General features: G+C 45.5%; 1 protein-coding gene across 1 annotated transcript in view; it reads right to left on the bottom strand.

Moving 5' to 3' along the window:
- Nucleotides 1–4,418: 4,418 nt before the first annotated feature.
- The window catches only part of kdm6ba (lysine (K)-specific demethylase 6B, a), a 45,125-nt gene continuing 25,909 nt past the window's right edge, over nucleotides 4,419–23,634 (bottom strand). Inside the window, 23 exon segments of the mRNA XM_063900391.1 lie at nucleotides 4,419–5,890; nucleotides 6,019–6,189; nucleotides 6,351–6,477; nucleotides 6,652–6,793; nucleotides 6,873–7,060; nucleotides 7,168–7,282; nucleotides 7,430–7,578; nucleotides 7,738–7,806; nucleotides 7,898–8,001; nucleotides 8,109–8,314; nucleotides 8,446–8,551; nucleotides 8,837–8,963; nucleotides 9,518–12,363; nucleotides 12,365–13,105; nucleotides 13,385–13,915; nucleotides 14,189–14,380; nucleotides 14,543–14,713; nucleotides 14,864–14,941; nucleotides 15,282–15,570; nucleotides 15,677–15,772; nucleotides 15,944–16,067; nucleotides 16,424–16,541; nucleotides 18,441–18,526. Of these exon segments, the coding sequence (XP_063756461.1) occupies nucleotides 5,876–5,890; nucleotides 6,019–6,189; nucleotides 6,351–6,477; nucleotides 6,652–6,793; nucleotides 6,873–7,060; nucleotides 7,168–7,282; nucleotides 7,430–7,578; nucleotides 7,738–7,806; nucleotides 7,898–8,001; nucleotides 8,109–8,314; nucleotides 8,446–8,551; nucleotides 8,837–8,963; nucleotides 9,518–12,363; nucleotides 12,365–13,105; nucleotides 13,385–13,915; nucleotides 14,189–14,380; nucleotides 14,543–14,713; nucleotides 14,864–14,941; nucleotides 15,282–15,570; nucleotides 15,677–15,772; nucleotides 15,944–16,062 (6,582 nt within the window). The 5' untranslated portion in view covers nucleotides 16,063–16,067; nucleotides 16,424–16,541; nucleotides 18,441–18,526 and the 3' untranslated portion in view covers nucleotides 4,419–5,875.

The raw sequence follows: 23,634 nt of genomic DNA on the forward strand, positions 1-23,634 counted from the left end.
CAACAGCACCAGTCATGATACAGCCATGCACCCTGGCCCACCTCCTCAAACCGTCAAGGCTCCTTCACCGTCACGAGAGTACGGCGGGGAGGGAGAAGACGATCCCGACATTGCTGTCGTTGGAGCAAGCTGCACAGAAGTTTGCAGTCCAGGCCAGTGGAGCCGCTCATGCTCAAAGATGTGTCTCGCAAAGCTTTACCCCAAGGGTTCAAAGGACATGGCCATCAAAGCCTATGTGATCCTGGATGACCAGAGCAATCGCTCATTAGCAAGACCAGAGTTCTTCAAGCTGTTCAGTGTGAAGAGCAAACCATTCCCGTACCATCTCAGAACTTGCTCCGGCATCATAGAAACATCCGGCAAGAGGGCAGAAGGATTCGAAATCGAGTCACTGGATGGCACAGTGCTCATTTCTCTCCCACCACTCATTGAGTGTCATGAGATCCCGAATAATCGGTCTGAGATTCCAACACCGAAAGCTGTTCTTCATCAGCCTCATCTCCATCACATTGCCGAGCACATCCCTGAACTGGACCCAGAGGCAGAAATACTACTGCTGCTCGGAAGAGATGTCCTTAGGGCACACAAGGTAAGGCAGCAGGTCAACGGACCGCATAATGCCCCCTTTGCCCAACGTCTGGATTTAGGTTGGGTAGTGATAGGAGAAGTGTGCTTGGGTAATGTACATAAACCAACAGTCAACACGTTCAAGACAAACGTGCTAGACAGCGGTCGCCACTCAATCTTTCAACCCTGTACAAGCTTCATGCATGTCAAGGAGACGCCCCGTAGCCTTAACAGGTCTGGTACAGCACCAGAGAGTATGCTAGGACAGACAGTGTTCAACCGTACTGGGAACGACAACAAACCTGCTCCATCAGTGGAAGACACCATCTTCATGAAGATAATGGACACAAACGTCTACAGAGACGAAGCTAACAGTTGGGTCGCCCCACTGCCCTTCAGAGAACTACGCCAGCCTTTACCAAATAACAAAGGGCAGGCAGTCAATCGGTTCGCATCCTTGCAACGAACCTTGAAAAGAAAACCAGAAATGGAAGAACAGTACGTGACATTCATGAAGAAGATATTTGCAAATGGACATGCAGAGGAAGCACCATCGCTGACAGAAGGGGAGGAGTGCTGGTATCTCCCAACGTTTGGGGTTTATCACCCACAGAAACCCAATCAGATCAGGGTTGTCTTTGATTCCAGTGCCCAGTACTCCGGCGTCTCCCTCAATGACGTGCTCCTCACTGGACCCGATCTCAACAACTCCCTCCTTGGAGTGCTTTTACGCTTCCGGAAAGAGAGGGTTGCAATTCTTGCAGACATCCAACAGATGTTTCATTGTTTCTTAGTGCACGAAAACCATCGCAACTTCCTCCGGTTTTTGTGGTATAAGGACAGTGATGTGAACAAGGAAGTTGTTGAGTACCGGATGAAGGTCCACGTCTTTGGCAACTCACCATCTCCTGCTGTTGCAACTTATGGGCTACGAAGAGCCATAAGAGAGGGCTCACGAGAGCATGGAGCCGATACTGTCGCGTTTGTAGAAAGACACTTCTACGTGGATGATGGCCTAATATCCCTACCATCTGAAGCCAAAGCCATCGACCTCCTCCAGCGAACACAGGCCTCTCTCGCAGAATCAAACCTGCACTTGCACAAGTTCGTATCAAACAGTCCAGAAGTCACAGAGGCTTTTCCACTGGAAGATTGTGCTCCAGTCGTCAAAGACCTGGATTTAAGTGGAGAAACTGCACCCACACAACGGAGCTTAGGTCTACTGTGGGAGATCACGTCTGACACGTTCACCTACTCTGCATCAACCGTGGATAAACCATTCACTCGACGTGGAGTCCTATCCACAGTCAACAGTATTTTTGATCCCCTGGGTCTACTGGCACCTGTCACGATCCAGGGAAGAGCCCTCCTTAGAGAGCTTACCTCTGAACTATCTGACTGGGAATTCAACCCTCCGCACGCCTCTCATATGGGAGGTTCCTGGGAGCGTATGATCGGCGTTGCCAGAAGAATCCTCGATTCAATGTTTCAACGGCAAAACACTCGCTTGACCCATGAAGTGCTATGCACACTAATGGCGGAGGTCATAGCGATCATGAATGCACGCCCACTCTTACCTGTGTCTACGGATCCCGAGAAGCCCTTCATACTTTCTCCATCCATGATCCTCACACAAAAGTCGGGGGTTCCACCTCCCCCCGGAGACTTTTCCGACAAAGACCTGTACACAAAACAATGGAGGCAAGTCCAGGCCCTTGCAAACCAGTTCTGGACCCGCTGGAGTCGAGAATACCTACCTTCGTTGCAGCACAGACAGAAGTGGACAGTGCCCCGAAGAAACCTTCAGGTTGGAGATCTGGTTCTGCTCAGGGACAAGCAGGCCGCTCGCAACTATTGGCCTATGGCCAGAGTCAATGCACTGTCAGGCCTGGAAAGATGAGTTCAGAGAGCAGGAAAAAATAGGGAAGGCAAGGAAATACTTGTGCTAAGCGAACAGAGAAGTACATTGTTGCTTTCTAAACACATTCAGACAAATCATTTAGTATTTTCAGTTGTAATAGTCTGATGTCTAGCGGAATGTGGACAGGACTCTGCAATGGACAAATGAAACTTACCTCCATTTAATGTTTTGTTGATTCTTTATTATTGAGCTTATGTTTTTAAAGGATCTAGGATTTAGTTGAACTCTTAGACACCATTTTATAAGCTTATTTTGTCTGTATGTATACGTTCTGAGACAGTCCTTTCGAGTGTTTATCACGAGTGCTACTTCACCTCTCTGATTTGAAAACATCTTGAAGTACTTATCAAAACTTTAAAATGCAAATGACCAATCCATGTGGTTTCAATAGAAACTCTTGGGTGTTGAGCTGCATTAGTTAATTTTAGGCTGTATAAAGATTTGGTTTGGATCTTGCTGAAAGTGACTGAAGAAACTTTGTATGGGCAGCTAAGTGTCCATCCTGATTGGTGTGTGTGTGTGTTTGAGTAATTTTACAATAGTTTACTTTTTGAGGATCAAATGGTTATTTATTATAGCAGTCGTCAAAGCTAGATTTTTACTGTTATAACATGATATAAAAGATATGAGATGTTGTGAGGCTAAACATGAGACTTCAGTCTGCACTGTTTACTGATGTATTATGAAATAAAAATGCATTCAGATAAAAGCTTGGATTCTCTGGAATACAGGATTTGAAAAGGAAGATGAAGTAAGAAGTTATCATGAAAGCAGTTATCAGTTGAATGATAAAAGATCAGAGCATGAACTAAATATTAGTGTTGTCGGATCCAGATCTTTTTTTTTGTGGCCACTCCCCTCTGCTTTGAGCTCGTTTGTTTTCTTCCAGTACTGTGGTCCCAGTGCTCTGTTTTTTCTTCTTTCTGTGTGCTTATATAGAAACTGTAAACAGATGTATGTAACTTAATGCCCCTACAAATAATTGTACGTCTAACATTAGTTTTGATGTCAACATGCAGCGTGATGGTTTAATGTAAAAGGTAAGGAACCCATTTAGATTAGTATATGGACTTGTCATTCATTGAATGTGTTTTATTTATTTATTATTTCCCTGTTGGCAAAAAAGAAGAAGTCTTGGTGTCTATCTTGGCTTCTATGTCACTGCTCTCAGGAGTTTGCATGAAATCCCCTTTGGGGAACTTGTCACTACAATTAGATAGTCACTTAATAATCTTTCTCCTCATGCTCAGCAAAAGCAGCATAAACATACTTCAAAGTATTCTTCAACATGATAACAACCATATGGTGTTGATGAGACTGCTTTTTTGTGGAGGGAAAACAGTTCACCCTGATCATCACCTGACTGCCAGAGGGTAGACGGAAAGGTGGTCTTCAGGTGTGGATTGAAGCAGGATTTCCTTGTGTCCGTCCAGAAATGCTCTGTCCTTCTGCTACCCCTGTGGCCCATAACTTGACTTCATACAATTCTGATTATTATGACCTTACAATTATCTGTAACTCTTTATTATTTAAATAGTATGTAAAGTAACATGTGATGTACAATGATTTGTATTTATGTTTCTTTTAACTGCACCCAAGAAAAGTCTTTATCCTCGGTTTAAAAACAACATACTATACTATAGTATAGTGTTTTTGGCATTTGTAGACAAGCAGCAGTGCTTGCTGAAGGATGGACAGGAATCTCTCCTAAAAACAATCCATCTTTGAGAAAAAGCTGAAATGACTTTCATCCCTCTTCAGCATTTGTGGTCAGTAGTAAAATTCACATAAAACTAAACATTTACACAGAATACATACATAGTGCCATCATTAAACCCCTCAAAGCAGACAAGACAAAAAAAAAAGAAACTGGGTATCAAATGTGAAATAACTATTTCATATGGTAAAAAAGAAAGACGTCCCCCAATCATTTCTGGATTTATCAAAAAGCATTTTTTATTAATAGTCATTGTAATGTCACACAAATTCACAAGTGTTTAAGACATGTCTGGCTCAGTTTGGTGTGTGTGTGTCTGTGAATTCTCTAAACAGTGCAGTTATAAATAAATGACCACAAAGAGAAGAAAAGGTAAGGTAATATTGCAACAGTAAAAATAGAATTCTCATTTTAAGAAGATAAAAAGAAAGAGTTGTTCAAATTGAACATTTAGCACCATCTATCCCGTTATCATATTCAACAGATAATATCATAAAATCTTGTCTAAAAGCCCCCTACATAATAAAAAAAAAAGACCATTTCTAAAAACAATTTGGAAAAAAATGTTTTTCCTCAACGAGCATACAAACACAGCATTCCATTAGTCATCTTCTCTACGTGAGCAGTGTGCCTATTGTCTACAGGAAAGGTGGTGTTATTTTCAGGATAAAGATATTATATAATATATACCAAGAGAAAAAGGCAGGAGTCATTAGAGGCAAGCACCAGACAAACAGCAACCTCCACTCCTGTGGACACACAACCCCCATGTTTCAATTCTTACAGAGGAATCGGTCACCATAAAAAATATCAACCTTGTACAACCCTATTAAAAAAGGGAGAACATTAATATCCAATAAATAGAGAAAACATTTTAAATTAAATGTACAATGCCAAAAAAGAAAATAAATCCAAAGTCTGCAAATTGGAACAAAAACAATCAGAAGTAAAAAAACACACAACACCAGATGGTAATGAGTTTTGTCTTTCTTCAAAGAGTATCCATACAGAAAATAAAAAAGACCTGACGGGTGATTGAGGAAATACAAACACAAGATTTACAATACATACAAGAATCTGAAAGACAAAATGAAATCCCCACCCAAAACAACTGAAGTCGTTAAAACCCGTATGTTTTGAAGCATTCCAAACATTTGTATTTTTTAAAATTCTTAATGCTTTAGAAAAATGTTCATATCTTTATTATTAGTATTTGTCATTTTCTCTCTTTTCTAAATACAAGGCCAATGTGGTATATATCTAGGCTGATCTAGTTTTAGAAAACAACATAACAATAAATTATTTAAAAAAAGACAGCACCCCACAAAAATTGCAAACAGCATGTACAAATTTCAGTATTCAATACAACAACAGAAACGCACCAACTCAACTACCCTCCGCAGTTTGTTCAACGGCAGCACCAACTGCCCCCTGGTTCTGTTACCAGGGTGTCTGGTTAAAAGCACCATCTGAGAGTAAACTGGTATTTTATTGGCGGCGTGGTATTTCTTTTTGTAAACAGTAATGATGAGTAAACTTATTCAACTGGCTGTTCGGCAAGTAGTAGCAAAAATGAAAGGGTAAGTTGAAAACCAAAGTGAACCTGTGTCTTTTTTCCTGGCTTGCAGGAGTTTTGGTTATGGCTGAGGAGACGCAGGAGATGATCTCTGTCACCGGGAGGAGGCCTGGTGAGACAACACACACAAGACATTTATCAGCTTTATTGTTTTCAAGTCGGAACGGAACAAGTGGCACTATTAAATCCTGAACAAAATTCAGCAGGAAAGCCGAATAGAGGTAGTCGTCTCCTTACCAGGTTAAAGGAGTCGTATGTGGTCATGAGCTCCTCCATGCGGTACTGCTCCAGCACCACCACATTGGTCAGGTTTGGGCTGCGCTGACGTGCACACTCCTCACAGTGAACCACATATGTCTTTCGGCTGTTGCTCTCACTTGTCACAAACAGCAAATCGAATACCTCCAACTGTAACAGAAAACAGATACTTGTTTTGTTCACTACTATCCATTTAAAGTACATCTTTAACACAATTGTCTGGAGTTCAAAGCTCCATCTATATGATGACAAAGATTAAGGTAATGTTTATTGTAGTGCATGTGTGTAATAGTTAGAAACAGGCTACTCACGTCACATTCGTTGCAGTAGTAGGCGGGCTCGTCCTTGACCCGACTCTGATAGGAAATCTTCTTCCCTGAGACCACCAGCTGATCTCGCAGGATCTGGATGTGCTTCATGGACTGCAGTAGGCAGTGTCTGGTAGGAAGGTAAGATACCAACATTAATATAAAGTTTGCACTTTATTTTCAGTTCACATTCTATGTATGTATTGTTACATAAATGCCTACTTTCTCAAGTTGAATTGTAACCTAGGGATAAATGATTATCTTTAACATTTCTTTTGCAGGGATGTGACCACAGTGTACTCACTTGACCATCTTGAAGGTGTCTGGGTCGGTTATCTTGACAGTGCGGGCCGCATTCCAGGACACATGAATCATGGGGACGATGGATTTGACTTTCTTTATTTCGTTCCACTCAAACCGCTCCAGGGCCAGCTGGTACTGGTAAGCTGCAGTTACACATGACAACAGTGTTTCAAAATGTTCTTACTACTGTTGGATTTGCTAAGTAGAAGTTGCACTCCTTACCATTGAGTGGTCCAACATTCCAGGCGATGTTGTTGCACCAGCCGACGGCCTGAACCCAATGAACAGTTCCAGCGTTTATCCACACCAAGTCCCCTGGCCGCTGGATGAAGCGGTACACAGGGATGTTGGCTTTGTAGAGGTCCTCCAACACCGGCCACCAGGACCCTGTCAGGTAGTCCACCCCATGCCTAGAGGCAAAAGTTGTGTTAGGACTGCGATGTGTGTGTTAGCAACTGTTAGAATTAGCATAAATTAAACAAACTGAAATATGCGAGCTTAATGTGTAGATACTCACTTTTCACAGAAGTCATTGATGGCCTGCCAGTAGTTTTCATGGACAGAGAACCACTCACAGTCTCCAGGACCGATGTTGATGTTCACTGAGCAAAAGTTATTGTTCTCCTGGTGACCTGTGGTTAAGGAAATCACATCCTCTGTCATACATAATGATATTTCTTATGTATTAAATCAGTAATGACCTTGTGATTAATAAATGTTTGAACTCTTAAAGACTTAAAGAAAAATGTATTCTATCCCATTATAAAAGGGGCCCTTACCTGGCGTCCGGCTTCCTGGGACCTTCATGTAGAGCTGGACTGTGTTCATCCCGAGGATGGTGTGTCCAACATGACTCAGCATATTTCCGCTGGATGCTACACGCATAAATGCCGGCAACTTCTGCAACTCCTGAAGCTGGGGCTTCCACCTGAACAGGGACAGCAGGTTAGAACTGTTCCACCCACTTTCATTTGCCAAAGAAGCTTTTCTTGTTACAACTAGAGGGCCATTTAATTAGTGCACATGTATTTGAACAGCTTTGGAATCTTATGTATGTCAATATAGCTGCTATGTCGAAGATGCTCACCTCTTGGGATCTGAGAGGTCAATGTTGGTGCCAAACTTGATAATCTTCCCAACTGATTTCTGCTCAGCACTGAGGAACAATAGAACATGAAGTATTACTAGAAGTTACAAATCACTTGAGTGTTTAAGTATACTTTATTGTCTCTTAACAACATCCCTACCTGCTGCTTTCTTTAGAGCTGTCCTTGCTTGGAGCTTCAGAGCTGGTGGTTGGCTGCTTCTCCTTCTCATCTTCATCATCCTCATCATCACTGCCTTTCTCCTCCTGAAGACACAAATTACAAGTTATCAGCAGGATTGCAAAACAGAAGCACGGATCTCCCACTTCTCTAACCCAAGTAAGGAATGGGGTTAGAGCCAAGCGTTATTTACCTGCAGACTCTCTTGGAAGCTGGAGGCCTGGTACTGGGCATATTTGGCGATGGTGGTGTGGGAGCGGCTGCTCTCGCAGGGCCATGTCTGACCTGTCCCAGTAGGGTCCCAGTTCTCATCAGCGGGCTGCTGCACCTGAGTCCTCACCTCCACCGACTGCTCTGCATTGGCTTCCACCAGTGACTTTGTAGAAAACAGGCCAAGGTCTAGAGATAATGACAGGGAATATTAGGCACATAACAGCCAAATGACGCTAATATATACCTGTCTTGTCACTTGAGGTTCAAAGTTTTGCAAGAAAATAAATTCAATCCCAGTTGCACAAGTGTTAACTTACTGAGTCGTAGGGATCCAGCCAGGCCTCTGATGACCGTAACAGGATTCTTGGGGTCAGTACAAAACTGCAGCAGCACGGGGGAGAAGGCATCCCTCTTACTCTCCAACTACAGAGAAGCAAGTCAGATCAACACACATGAAAAACAGCTACAGGAAAATGTGTCTCCATGCACAATGAATCACCACAAGAGGGCAGCACAGGCATGTTGAGTACGCAGGCACAAACGCACACACACACACACCGTTCTGTTGCTGATGTATTTGGTCTGAATACACTTTAAAGAGCCATCCAAACTTTTCTTTTGTTGGCTTATATATAATTGATCAACTATATCAAATAAAATCTGAAGGAAGTTTATGTATGAGATGTAGTGGACACAGTGTTTACATACATAGATGCTGGGTGTAGGAGGGTTGAGTCTCTCTCTGGGGATGGGTTCATCTGAGGGCATGATGGGCTTCACAGAGAAGGCTGGGAGAAGAAATGACTCTCTGAACTTCTCTTTCACTCTCGCTCCCCTGCAACAGAAAAAGAGCGCATGAAGATACAAAACCTACCCTCCCATACTGCACATACACTGGCTGATGGGTCAATCTTCTTTGCTAAACACATATACTGCGTTTGCCTAATTTAATTTGTAGAAATATCTCACGGGTCATTTAGAAACGTAGTTAACAGAAACACCAGTGAAATCACTAGAAAATATTGTTGCGAAAGCTCATTTTTTGTGCACTGTTATCTCCTTCCTGATGGACAGTGTATCAGGTACGCATACTTGCACCATATTAACAATAAAGTCCTCAAAATGCGCTATGGAGCATGCAGGAGTATCCCACACTCATACAGTGTGAGGTCCAGTCTGTCCTCTGGAGCTTAAACTGTGAATTGGCATTTAAATGTATAAGGAGACTTAATAAAAACAGTGCTTGAGTAGACAAGATTTATAGGATATTTAAGAAGGAAAAAACCTTAAATAAATAACGGTATTGGTTGACTAGGCATGAGATTCATTAATGCCTTTGTGGCACAGGCAAAACACGATCCTTAGAACGGCATCCTAAAGTGCACTTACTTGCAGGACCGGATGACCTCACTGGCACTGTTCTTAATGGTGATTTCCTCCAGTGGGATCCTCTTTTCCTCCACCTCAGAGGCAATGAACGTCTCCCGGTCCCCGCTCTCCACCTTGATGAGGCGAATCTTCAGCTCTTTGGGCGGCCCGTCTGATAGCGCCTTCAGTTTCAAGAAGTCTGTTGAACCCAGTGAGGAACCAGATTCAGACTCTTTTCTGTCCTCAGAAGACCTTTCAGGATGCTCTCCTTCACTGGCGGAGCTGGTGCCGGATGCTTCGTTACGTTTTGTTTTGTCGCCGTCATAGCGATCCCGATTCTTCTCAGAGCCATCCTTGCTCTGGAGGTTGAGGTCGCCGAGAATTCTGCGGTCCTTCTTTTCCTTCTTGCCGTCCTTGTGCCGCTTGTGGCTGGAGCTGGAATGAGTGGAGGGCGATGATGATGAAGAAGAGGACAAGGCCATCTCCTCTCTCTTTTCTCTATGCTTCTTCTTCTCTTTCCTGTCTTCATGCTTCCTGCTGCTACTGTGGCCGTGCTTCCTCTTCTTATCTTTCTCCCTCTCTCTATCCCTGTGCCTGTCTTTGTCTCTGTGTTCTTTAACTTTCTCAGGTTTGTGTCTGTCCTCCACTTTCATATGGCTATCGGATTTATCGATGGAGTTCTTGTTAGGAAGGGACTGTCGACTAAGCATGACCTCGCAGCTTTTGCCCAGCTCAGCTAGAGAAGACCCAGAGATGGTGGTCAGCTGCCCCTCCTTCTTGACCACCTTGATAGGGTTTATGATAGAAATACTCTCCTTTTTGGTGAAGTTTATCCTGTCTCCTGTTGAACATCCGTCATCTCTCCAGACATCAGCATCCTCTATTTTTAGTTTCTTGTCTTCGAGTGGCGGGGGGGAGGACTTTAGGGGTGGGACAGCGGGACTGAATGGTGGATTGCTTGGATCTGAAGTGGGAGAGCTGCCTTGCTGCTGGCGACAGATATCCGGGCCCAGCGACAGTGAAGAGGAATATTTGACCCCAAGCAGAGCTGAGGGAGGGGGTCTCCCAAAAGGCCCACCACGGTAAGCATACTTCTGACTCTCTAGGACTGTTGCTTGGGATTTGAACATGCTGTTAACACCAGTTTGATGGAGGTGGGGTCTTTGAGGTGGTGGAGAAGACGATGGTGTCTCAGACTGTTCTTCATCCTCCTCCTCCTCATCAGCCTCACTTTTAATCTGCTCAGGGAGGCCATAAAGTTTAGCCAGGTCACTGTGGCGGTAATTGGTGTTCCCCACTCCCGTGTCTGCTGACCGTTTAGGGTTCAGAGGGACATTTGAAGGTTTCTGGTACTCCTCATCCTCCTCGTTGAGAGAAGACGTCCGGCTGCAAGGGGAAGCCAGAGAGCCTTGGCGACTGAGCACAGGGGGGCTAGCATGCGGATTGGATCCAAAGTCTTCCTGGTTGGGCTGGTTCTTCATTGCTGGAATGAGGTCTGGGGCACACAGGTAGCTCTTGATAGGCTGGACACTAGGATTGAAGTTGTCAGGAAGACCTGTGGACCCCGTCTTCTCACTGTTATACATCTCCTCTTCTTTTTGGATGGACTCATCCAGCATGGCCATTATGTTGGCCAGACCATCAGGGAGCAACGTGGACATCTCGGAGGGCTCCTCCTCAAACTGGGCCGAGTCTGTGCCTGTTTCCAAACCACTCCCTGTCCCGGGCTGGTTGAGGATTCCCTTCATGGAGCTCGAGGACAGAGGTTGTGGGAGGCTTTCTCTTGGAAAGGCCTGATACAGTTTGGGGGGTTCTCGGAGGGCAAAGGCGGGGAGAGACGGTACGCTGCTCTCTCGCTCCCTGACTGAGTCTTTGGATTGGTTGGGCGCGGCTTGCATAGCCGGGGGCTTGTGGGGGTACATCATCCCTGAGGTATTGTGTGTCGATGAGGGACTGAATGTCGTTCCGCTATTGTTGCTCCACATCTCCCTCTGCCTCTGCTTCTCTCTGGCATACTCTGTCTGAGGTGTAAGGGGGGGCGGCCGCAGCCTTTCTACTGGAGTGATGGTGGGGGGTGTTAGGGCTGGTGGTGCAGGGAGCACACCCCCACGGCTGAGCCAGGGGTAAGTGGGTGAAATCTGGGCATTGGGGGGCAAGGGACCTAAAGGAGGCGCAGTAACAGAAGATAGACGAGGAGGGGGGGGTGTTGAAGAATTGTTTCCGGAGAGCAGCCTCTCCAGGTTCTCCATTGCAGTCTGCTCTTTGCCTTTTGCCCTGCTCAGTTCTTCCTCCCTCCTCTGCTCCATTCTCTTCTTCTCCTCCTCTTTCCTCTCTGACTCTCTTTGTTTTTTATGTTCTACCTCCTGCCTCTCCAGTTCTCTCCTCTTTTGCTCCTGCTTCTCTGCTTCTCTTTTCCTCTCCTCCTCTTGCCTTTCCCACTCTCTCCTCTTCCTTTCACGCTCCTTTTTCTCTGATTCTCTCCTTTTATTCTCCTCTTCCTGCCTCTCCCTCTCTCTCATCTTCCTCTCCTCCTCGAGCCTCTCAGATTCTCTCTTCCTCCTTTCTTCATCTTGCCTCCTTTTCTTCTCCTGCTCCTGTCTCTCCCATTCTCTCCTTCTCCTCTCATCCTCTTGTCTATCCAGGTCCCTCTGCTTCTTCTCCTCTTCCTGCCTCTCCAGCTCTTTCCTCTTTCTCTCCTCATCCCGCTTTTGTCTCATCTCCCATTCCTTCTTCCGCCTCTCCTCTTCTCTCAGTTTCCTCACTTGATCCTCTCTATCCCTGCTCCTCCTCTCTTCAGCTTGCATGTGACCCTCCAGCTCTGCATCCAGTTTGTCTAGAGCCTCTTCGATGGACTGAGGGACAGAGGTTAGGAGGAGGAGGAGGAGGCTGCGGGTAGGCCTGAGTCAGGGCATATTCTGACTGACGAGCCGGTCTGGAGGAGAGGGCTGGGTGGGATGGCTGAGCTGCCGTGGAGCAAGGGGCTGAGCGGTATGTGTGAGGAGAGCTTGGAAGAGGATTTGAAAGTCTGCTTGTGATCACACTGTCCCCTGTCCTCTGGTGTCCTGAGGAGAACAGAGACGATGACGAAGAAAATGGAGGGTTCTCCAGTTCTGCCTGAGCGTAATATGACGCCTTCCCCTTCATGGGCCGCGCCTTGTTGAGTCCCTGTTGATGGTAAGACTGGTTTCCAGGGGCAGTTTGGCCTCTCTGACATCCTGGCTGCAGCAGAGCATCCAGCTGAGGGGTGGGGCCAATGATGCCACGGGTGGAGATTAGGGGTGCCGGCTCTCTTCCTCTCTGCCAGCTGCTGTTACTGCTGCCATTGTTCACAGGGCAACCAGCTGGGGGTGATGTGGTCACCGTGGAGACAGCAGCCATAGTTACACCAGCAGAGCTCCTGTTGTTGCCGTAACCACCGATGGAGCAGGATGCCTGGGATGTGGGAAGGTTGGCGGTGATGACAGGTGTTCGGGTGGAGTTGGTTAGGGGAGGGGGGAGAACATGATGATGGTGGTGCAGTGTAGGACCTGGACCCCGACTGTCCACCAGCTGATTGTGGCTCTGCTGGCGCTGAGGTAGCAGTCCTGGAGGCCTGTAGATGCCCGACTCCTGAAGAAACACATACAGAACAATTCATTATTAATTATATCAGATTAAAATATCTGCTGCTCCATATTAAGACTAACTGCAGAAGAACAAACTGCTATTAAAACAACTAGCATGTCCACAGGATGTCATGTTTCCATCACGGAGCTCAAACCCATATAAAGATAACGTGACTGCTGCCGTGTTATTTGTCCTGAAAATCAATAGCTTTTGTATGCAACCCACACTTAACACACAAGCTAGCAGGGGGTTTTTGTAAGTGGGAAGGGGCTTGATACTCACTAGGGAGTGACTGCTGGGCCTGCTCTGGTATCTCCAGGCCTCTTGGGGCCCACTTTGCAGATGCTGAGGTACTGAGGTGCTGCTGGCAGGAGTAGGAGGAGGAGGACCCTTGTGCCCCAGCCCTGGATGAGGCTGGAAGTGGCTGTAAGGCACGCTGCTGCTGCTGCTGCTGCTGGTTGCAGGCGGGTTTGCTGGTGACAAATGGGCGTGTGGGTGTTGATCTCTGTCTCCCCTGGTTGGGGTGGATGCCGTGTGAGAGGTAGCTTGGCTGCCACCTTGGCCCCCGATGAGAGGGCCTCTCTGGCTGTGAGGACCCAGGAGCCCCATTTTGGAGCTTGGGCTGGGGTAGGAGGAGTGAGGGGACTGCTGGTTTACAGCCTGAGGTTGGAATGCGTCTTTCTGGAGCTGAGGGGCACATCCCTGGTTGTAGCTTCCCAGGGTGGAGTTTGGTGGAGGGGAGAGGTTTGAAGCGGTGGAAGAGGCAGGGGAGGACTTCTGGGCGTAGCAACCCATTCCTGGTTTGTTGTTTTCCTGAGAAACAAAGCAACAATGGATCATTAGAGTAATAAAGACTAACAAGGATCAGTGCTGCTTTCAACAAAAACACGGGAAATCAATTTTGGGCATGGTGTGATTTACAGCCCAGCAAACAATACCCCGTCAGGCTCAGACAGCCAACAGGATCCATACATTTTTATGACACCACTCAACCCAATAAAACTTTTCCCATTGGCTGTGGTCAATAGGAAAATATTAACCTCTTGCTCCAGGAACCATATCTCTAATGAAGGGACTTTCTCTTACTGTTCGGAGCTGGAAGTCCTGTGATTGTGGATTTTTGCGTTCAGACATCTGGGGCTGCCAGGGAGTGCTGTTGTTTTTGTGAAGGGGGTTCCAGAAGGCAGCTTTTGGAGGGAGGTGATGGGCTGATGACTGATGCTGAGATAACAAAGACTGGCCTGGCACAGGGAAACGCTGCAGCCCGGGGTGGGATACCTGCAAAGAGAGTGGAACATTACGATGTCTACCAACCAAATATCTGATACACAAGAACAAACTCAATTGTAGAAAAACAATCTAGGATTGAGGTCTTTGAGATCCAATTATTGCGGCTGTTTTGGTGTAACAGATGAAATACTGTTTGCTCCGGTTCCATACCTGATCTGAACTCTTTTTCCGTTTGTTGGGACTGGGACAGTCCTCTGCAGCTTGGCGTGAGGACGGGTGCATGGAGGGCGGAGGGGTGTGCTGGATGACAGAGTGCTCTCCCAACGGAGGGCCCGGTCTCTTCAGCTGACCCCCGAGCATCTTCCCTTGGTAGCCCCTCTGCTGTGGACAGAAAAAGTGTTTCAGAGAGGCATATGTCTTTCAACGGTATGGCTGCATCAGATATGACAGCGAGAACAGAGACTGTGGTAGGTATGCATGTTGTTTGGATGGATGATGAAACATGATCATAGCCAATTAAAGAGCTCCTACCTGGTGCACCTGAGCCCACATCTCTTCTCCCAGCAGTGGTGGACCCCGGGGAACATGCTGCTCCTGAGGACCCCCAAACTGAAGCACACACAAACACAGCTATTGGAGACATTTCTTTCATAGAATCATTCTTGTTTGATTAACTGTTGTTGAAGGGGCTTCAGACGGATCATTAGGCTCTTTTTCTTTTGTTTCTTTCCAGATAAAGTTTATGTCATGACAAAAGTTTGTATGTAGCACATCTGGAGTACAAAACAAATATGAAATGTTTCAATGTACTTAGAATTTAATTTGTTGGAAACAAATCAAGGATAGTCCAAAAGCAGAACCCCGGACAAACGACAGTGGCTTTATTATTTTACTATTTGATTTAAAGAGGGAAAAACGATTTAACTACCATGGTGTCACTGTCACTGACCTTCAGCAGTTGGTTTGACCTGCTGGGGGGTAGATGGGGGTTGGAGGGTGGGCCGCCGCTGCCTGCATAGCCGCCATTATGGAGACGAAGTGAGTGCTCATTGGGCAGTGGCACGCCAGGATGTCCATGAGGAGGGAGGTGGGAATCATATAGCTGATGACCTAGTTGCTCCCACGCTCTGTGGGGGGGTGGAGGGTGAAGATGATGATGAGGAGGCCTCTGCTGCTCCCTTTGCACACCTGGTAACATTGGCTGGGGAAGCTCAAGCTTCTCCCCTCCACGCATTGGCCTGGATAGACAAAAATGGTTTTAACAATATTTATTGTTGTTTTTTCTGTAAATGAATTTCCCCCAGGCTGCTTTCTAAACGAATGATGTCTTTGTGCATGACTTACCCATTTCCAAATAATTTACTGGGATGATTGAGTCCGCCCATAGGACCAGGAGGTAGATGGGAAAGGAGCTGGTGTTGGTTCATTCCAGGCGAACACCTGATGAGTAACAGCACACACACTCCAGTCAGAGAACTCTCGGGATTGTTTAGTGCGTTTAAGCTTTTATTTCAGTGTTGCTGTAAAACTTAATCACAGGTTTAGGCTGATGGATGAAAGTTAAAATGAGGCACAGCAAAGTTTGTGTTTGTGTTTGTCATGGCGACAGACCTCGCAGGTGGCTGCCAGGCGCGGCCGCCCACGGGAGACCATGGTCCCCGGTTGAGTCCGTCCAGAGGGAAGGAGTCCCGTGTGCCACGCCCGCCAAACTGCTCTACTGCGTGATGCATCCAGCCTGCAGAGGGAACATGTAGTTTACTCACACGCTTTCATACAGAACACATTATCTCTAGCCCATCCTTGACTTTATTGACAAATAGAATTAAAATCACTGTTATATTACAAGTATTCCTTTCACATATTGTGGTATTTAGGGTGGACTTGTGGTCAAAAGACTTCTCACTGCAACTACAGAGTTTGAAAGCTTACCCTAAAAAGTTACTACACTACAATTTCAATTTAGCACATTGAAAGTATAGGCTGTTGCTGAGACTCAGATTACAATATAATGAGAGAATATTCATTTTTAAGTTTATAGAACAGCAGTATGAAGTGTTATCATACACAGTGAATTACAGAGCTCCTACTCACCAGACTAGCCGAGTGTGTGAAGCCCTCCACTGCAGCACAGAGAGGGCCTCACTCACTGAGAATGACTGTACTGACCAACGCCTCTGTCTTTAGCACCAGGAACCCCAAAGCCTATCAGCTTCAGAGAGAGAAGAACAGGAGAGACACAATGAGAACAAGTGAGAGACAGACACACTGAAAAGTCAATAAATGCCAGTGTGCCCTTCATAGTGTTGGCTAGTTAGTGTGTGAATGTGTGTGAGATGGAGAGCTTGCCAGCAGAGAGGGCAGGGTGGACAAATATAGCGTGAGTTGTGACTACGGCCTGATTTAAACCCTTCATTAACTTTATTTCCAAGCATACAATTAGGCTTGGAGTCTTGAGTGATAACGTCTTTGTCTTGTGGCAGCTATGAGTCAGTCAGCCTGTAGGGGGCGCCAGTTAGTCAGTGAGTCCTGATCAGATTATTACTGTGGCCCAGATGGCTCAGTGGGGAGCTCACCTATGAGGACAGACCTGGGGTTACTGTAATCCTTACCATGGGTGTCCTGATAACATGAGACAGAGGGAAAAGACTGAGAGTGAGTGGCACTGATCCCAAGCCAAGTGTGTGCATATGTGTGTGTGTGTGTGTGTTGTCGGAAGCGGTGCCAAGTGTGCAAGCTACACAGTCATTTCAGGCTTGTGCTGATTTAGTGCATGCGAGAGAATAGTGTTCTCTCTTAAGTGGATGATTGTGTGTGTGTGTGTGTGTGTGTGTGCGCACGCTGCAGCACTCTGCAGTGTGTTTGTGTATATATAAAGTGTGTGTGCATGCCCGGTGGATACACTAAGGTTTAATCTCATTACGGCAGGCGTGATGGAGAGGGAGAGGGGGGCAGCAGCGACAGACGGTCTGAACAGGATGGAAGGCTAGATTAAGTAGAAAAGATGGAGAAGGAGAAGAGGGAAGGGATGGAGGGAGGTGGAGTGGAGTGGAGAGTCGGAACGGTGCCATGAAAACGCCCACACACCTTCCCACACACACAAATACACGGAGGCCACACAAAGGAAAGCGGTTGAGGGTAAAACGCATAAAAGAAGCTGAGAGATAATTCCCTCCCCTCCCTACTTTCTGAAACAACACACACACACACACACACACACACACACACACACACACACACACACACACACACACACACACACACACACACACACACACACACACACACACACACACACACACACACACACACACACACACACACCAAAAGACAGAAGGTGTTGAGATACAAAGAAGTCTGCGTTTCAAAGTACCTTTGGTTTTAAAAAAAGACAACAAACGAGATCCCTGACAAAACCTGAGAGGAATGTATTTGCACCTACACATTTCCCAATGCTGTTAACAGCTAGTGTTACACACACCCCCTGGCACTGAAGACGTTACACATAGAACCATCTCTGTTTGATTATCAGATGACCGTGACAATATCTTACTTAACCCTAATAAAGAAGACACAAATGTAAAGATGACAATACTTATCTTTGATTACAACACTTGAAACACGTTCTTTTTTTTTTTAATGGTAGAGTTATTAAACCACCCAACAAAAGCAGTTATCCTGACCATATGCATTATCCATTACTTGTCACGAACATATCAAACATAACATTTTGAGAGCAGTCATAATAATGTAGAACGTGCACACAGAGTATGAATCATTTGTCTTGCTCAGCACAGCACTCTTCCAGCAGATTTCCTAAATTAGCTCTGGTTAGACGCAGTCCTTCCTCTTCTCTGCCTTTCTTCCACCCACCGACTCTGGATCTCTCTGTCTCTATTTACAGCCCAGTAGGGGATATTTCAAACTCTGTACAATTTTAGCTTGTCAGGAGTGGTGCTCGACAGTGACACACATACAGCACCTTCTCTTCCTCCTCTCACAGGCATCATCATGCACCAGGCTCTGCTGCTTAGTGGAGATATGCTGCCATTTAACTGTCAAGGCTGCTTTAAGACAAAGCGATACAAACACACACTCATGTTGAGCTTACCTTTCAGAGTAGCACCAAGTTATTGATTCACAGTTGTGTTATGTCTCAGCTTCTGCTGCCAGTCATCTCTCTGGGGTCTCTTCACCCTTGAAAGACAAAGAACACAAAAAACGTCATGTCAAGCTGTCAAAAAAAACAACATGAAGCCACGCTTAACACAATACTCAGGGGTATGATGATATACGATGCCTCAAAGCATATGATATAATAAGGGTGAGGGGTGGTCTCTGCTTTCAACATGAAGAGACAACCTCTTTGTCCAGCTGCTTCTCTTATCTAAGCTATCTACACAGAGAATCGTCACCAAACCCTTCTGATGCTCTGACTTCTGAGGTGACTCCTGGTTTCAGAGCAGTGTTGTCAACTTAAAGACGGCTCAGAGGCAAAGGGGTAAATCAGCAGGGAGACCGTCACAATGGGAGCGAGGGGTTCTCTTGTTCACTCACTGTCTCTTTCTCTTCACACACACACACACACACACACACACACACACACACACACACACACACACACACACACACACACACACAAAATGGTGAGAATAAGTGTGCAGCTTAACAGGCAGCCAGACACACAAACAAGGCTGATCTCGCTCTAACAGGAAGAGCTAGCTAAGTCAACTATCACACGTGAGAGAGTTGGCTGGGGAAACATAGTAAAATAATAAAACACATAGCATATTGGAGAAATGGAGACTCTAAAAATTTGAAAAATGCAGAGACATAAAGCAAAATCGATAATGGCCCAGCTGTTACTGGTGAGTGCAAAAAGGGACAAAGTGGCGAGGCTGTAATTACCACTTTTATACAGGGTGTGTGTTTATGTCTGTTGTGACCAAACGGTCTATTCCCGTTGCTACCCTGGCTATCACATTGCTCACAGTCTATCCATCAGCACAGTGTGAGAAACTCAGTACTCTGAAACCAGATATTGTACACAGACGGCAGACAGTGTTACATACCAGCTTGGGTTCTATCAGATGATACCAAAGTGATGAAATGTGGTTATGCCGATCAGTACTGTATGTGTATTGAGTAAAGGGTGAAAGTTGTGTAAGCATTACTCATTTTGTTTTTCAGGGAACCCCCGTTGACTCACCGCGCTGAAAGAGGGCTTACCCTAAACTGCTCGCCCTGAACTCCGCCCTCCTGTGACAGTCAGGTGACCGGGGAGTGATTCTGCACCGACTAAGATGACGACTGCGGGAATTTCTCGGCCTTCGTGATGTAATATCTGCTTCCTATGAAGTGTGACGCATGGGTTTCTTGTGAAAGTGTGTTGAGACAGACAAACAGGATGTGAGGATGAGCTGCAGGGGAGGTTCCACGAATAATCAAACTGCAAGTTGCAGATGATGAGGCAACTTCCTTGATTATGTTGAACATAATGACGTCTGGTTATTGTGTTTATAACTCCAGAGCAACAAAATGTTTTGCTTTACCTCAGTAGTTTGACCCACCAAGATGCAGCGTGAAGTCAAATTAACTGTAAGACCTTTGTTATTGTCTTGTTGGTTTCTGTAGCAACAGTATGTAATGCTCATATACCCAATTTCTACTAAATAGATAACACAATCTACTGGTACATAAAAAATTCCCCCCCGGGTAATTTTTCGAGTGAAATTTCCACCTCGACAGAGGACATCAAAGAGGTGTTCCTGTCAACACCCCCGTGTGTTGTAGTTACGTTTGTTCTTTTTGGGGGCAGCAGATCCATCTATCAGCTAGGCCTACAGGAAGGTTTGGCACACAATCAAAGCTGTGCCAACCATCTTCAGCCAGATCAACCAGAAAGTTAAAAAGGAAAAAAAGAAGCTCTGTGGCAACTAACATAAATGAATCCGCTGTGACACACAATCCAAAGTCAAATGCTTGGGGCTTCGTACTTAGAAAAACATCCTTAGTCACTTACTACTTACATGAGCTGCGGGGAACAATTGGCAGAAATGAAGATGTTCAGATGACGCCTGTTTCTGAGCAGTAGCCTAATTTATTCCCCCTCAGCTTACTTGCCAAACACTGGCCTGCTCTAGTCCCAGGCTGCCAGACAACCACACTGAGGCCATGAGAGGAAAACAGACTGAGGACAGACGAGGAGAGGCGGTAGGGGCATACACTGCAAAAACTATGTATTGGCACAATTGTTAAAATTATAATTCTTAAAAAACCATGTATGATTTGATTACAGGGGTCGAGAGACTGAAAGTGACCATATAAAGACCCAGAGGATGACAACACTAGCAAATAAATGTTTGGAGGGCTGATGGCAGGCAGCTGTAGATTGTTACTGTTCTGGTAAAGTCACTGTAGTCTTTCTGATAAGAAATGACCAGATAAGGCAGGGTGAAGTGGCTGATAACAGAAAACCGAGCGAGGGAAAAAGATCTGGCAGCAATGAGTTTCTGGCCAGGGATGACGGAAAGGCCATGCATGGTCCTGTCTCCCTCCCTCTCTTGTTCTGTCCTCCCTCTCCCTCTCTAGTCCATTTGGCCATTACATAATCAGCCCCAGATGAAGATAGTGTTCTGAAGGAAACTCCAAGGACTTCTCCATCTCTCTCTCATACACATTTTATTTTGTCTGTGCGTGTGCAAGCGTCTGCCAGCCGTTGGGAGACTGTGATGCGGGCTAAGTATATCACACGCCCACATCGTCACACTCTTAAGAAAATCAGAGGACACTGCCCTAGCCATCACACAGGGCAGTGTGGGTAAGGCAAGGACATAGCAAGCAAACATTGTTCCAGCACACAGACACAGAAGCATCTGACCTCCATGATGGATGATTATCTCCCCAACAGCACAACCCTTCTTTCAGGAGACTGAGCTCTGAACCAAACCCTTTACCCGGATAAACCCAGGCCTTCATGCTCCACAGCAGCACCCCATAACATGTCAGAAACAAGCTCTTATTTTTCATACTTTGTCTCCTCCATCTAAAACTGTATCTACATTCAGGCCTACGCACAGGTGGCGGAAGATTCAAAACATTCACATTTGAACTCTGTTGGGGTGAGGATGTTTATTATTTCAACATTCAGTAGGTTTTTAAAGTGACAAGCTTCATTTTAGCAGCAGCCACAAACCCATCGGTTGTTTGTGGTCGCCTGTCAATGTAGCTTTTCACCACCTCTTTTTCCATTGGTTTTTAACTATAAAAAGGAAATGAAAACGTAGATTTCCGGACCCCCAGTGGCAAAGGCACACTGACAAGAAACAGTTGGCCTACAATTGTATCTGTTTGTGGAAAAAGAAACCTAGCGGGGGGGGGGGGGGGGAAACATGAGGTCCCTTTTGTCTCCTGCACTCAGTACCAAGACATCTGGGCCCGTGACTGACAACACACAACTGGGTTAGTGTGGTGCATCTCTTTTTCGTTCTCACTACACACAGAGCTCTGTTGCACGTGTGTGACGTTAAAAGAAGGGGAACAGAGCGCAGAGGAGAGAGGAAGCTCTCGTCACAACCACAGGAAGTAGGCCTCCCTGAGGGTTGTGTGTGTGTGTGTGAGATAGAAAGATAGGCCTTGGGGAGGGGTTTGTTGGCTGAGGCTTCCTGTTGTAAAGATATGAACTGTATGTCTTTTTTAGTGTCTCTGCAAAAGCCTTTAGACTGTAATAAAACAGGAACGTGACATCACATGACTAATCCCTCTCTGATGATGTGAACAAGGATGTTGGTCAGTTTTAGAAAACTAAAATAGACCTCAGACACAGAGTCATCTCGTGTGAACAGCACGTGTGTCAAACTCATGACTAACAAAAGCCTAGTCAACAAAAATGAGACAGTCAACTAACTTGAAAAGACATTTACTTACATCTGAGAAAGCCTTGTCTGCCCTCTTTTTAGCTTCTGGTTTAAGGGAATGACAAACATATTATGGTAGCATGAGTGTATTAGTGTGTGTGTGTGTGTGTGTGTGTGTGTGTGTGTGTGTCTTTCCTCACAGTCACTTCATGTTCTCAGAAACTGTCTTACAGAGGAAACACCTAATTAGATTTCTCAACTGTCTTAACACATGAAGCTGGCTGAAATGAGGGGTGTGTGTGAGACAAAAAAATAGTGATTCAACACCTGGCTTGTGGCTCTAAAGCAAGGAAAACACTGTAAATCCTGACAAACCTGGACATATTTGAGGACGTGGGTGATAACTAAGAAATGACAGAGGTCATCTTCACTTTTGATTTCCACAGTTGAGCAACCTCAAAAGCCCCAAAGTTTTCTTTCTGCTTTCCTGGGTGAATAATTAAAAAACAAAATGTTACACAGCACATCACCTCATAGGAAAAACAGCTTCAAACAGCAAAATCCCCCTCCCTCACACTGCTCTGTCACTCAAGGTGCTTCTTTTCCAACTCCAGGACAAACACATGCTCAGAAATGCACTAAACAAAAAGGAGACTCTGCTTCCTCGGTAACAGTTTCCAAGGAACCGGGACGCGTCTTTACTAACTGTTAATGAACTAAGCTACAGAGGCAAAGATGGAGCCAGAATTCATAACAGGGTTTATATGAGGTCTTTACTGATCAACATGTTTACTGAGACCCCGCCTGACACATTGAAAACATAATCCCGATTATTTGAGCTGACCGCGATCCTTTTGCATAAACGTTGGATTTAAGAATCAAGCTATTTTCAGGTCAATCAAACAAATGTGCAACAGGGTTGGTAAATAAGGTACGTCTGCATCCACTGTGTAAATAAAGAGTCTTGCCTACCTCCATCTTACTGCTGTTGGGCAGGCTCTTCTGTTACAGTTCACGTGAGATAATGAAGATGATGAGCAGGATGATCACAGCAGATTCAATGACAGCACGCTAGTGGCGATTTCGCCTGCAGTGGGTGTAATTACCCACCAATCATTTGACTGTATGAGAACTGTGACGCAGAATGACACTGTTGTTTGCTCATTTGGTCCAGAGAATCCATGGCTGGTTTTAAGATTCCTAAATACCAATGTTGAAGATATTTCAAGCATTACAAAAAAACCTCTGACACAGCTACTCACTGGCCCAGTTATCACCGGAAGTGAGGGGAAGGAAAGGAGGAAGGAAGAAAAATGTTTCCTAGGTGTGAATGTAGCTTTGTGTATGAGTCACACACACAGTGTGTAGGTTTGCACACTCTCCTTCTACCATTACATCATCATCAGTGGCTTAGAGCCACAGATAACAGGAACTGAAGTCATAGGGAAA

Source organism: Eleginops maclovinus, chromosome 14 (genome assembly GCF_036324505.1).
Source record: "Eleginops maclovinus isolate JMC-PN-2008 ecotype Puerto Natales chromosome 14, JC_Emac_rtc_rv5, whole genome shotgun sequence".
NCBI classification, from domain to species: Eukaryota; Metazoa; Chordata; class Actinopteri; order Perciformes; family Eleginopidae; genus Eleginops; species Eleginops maclovinus.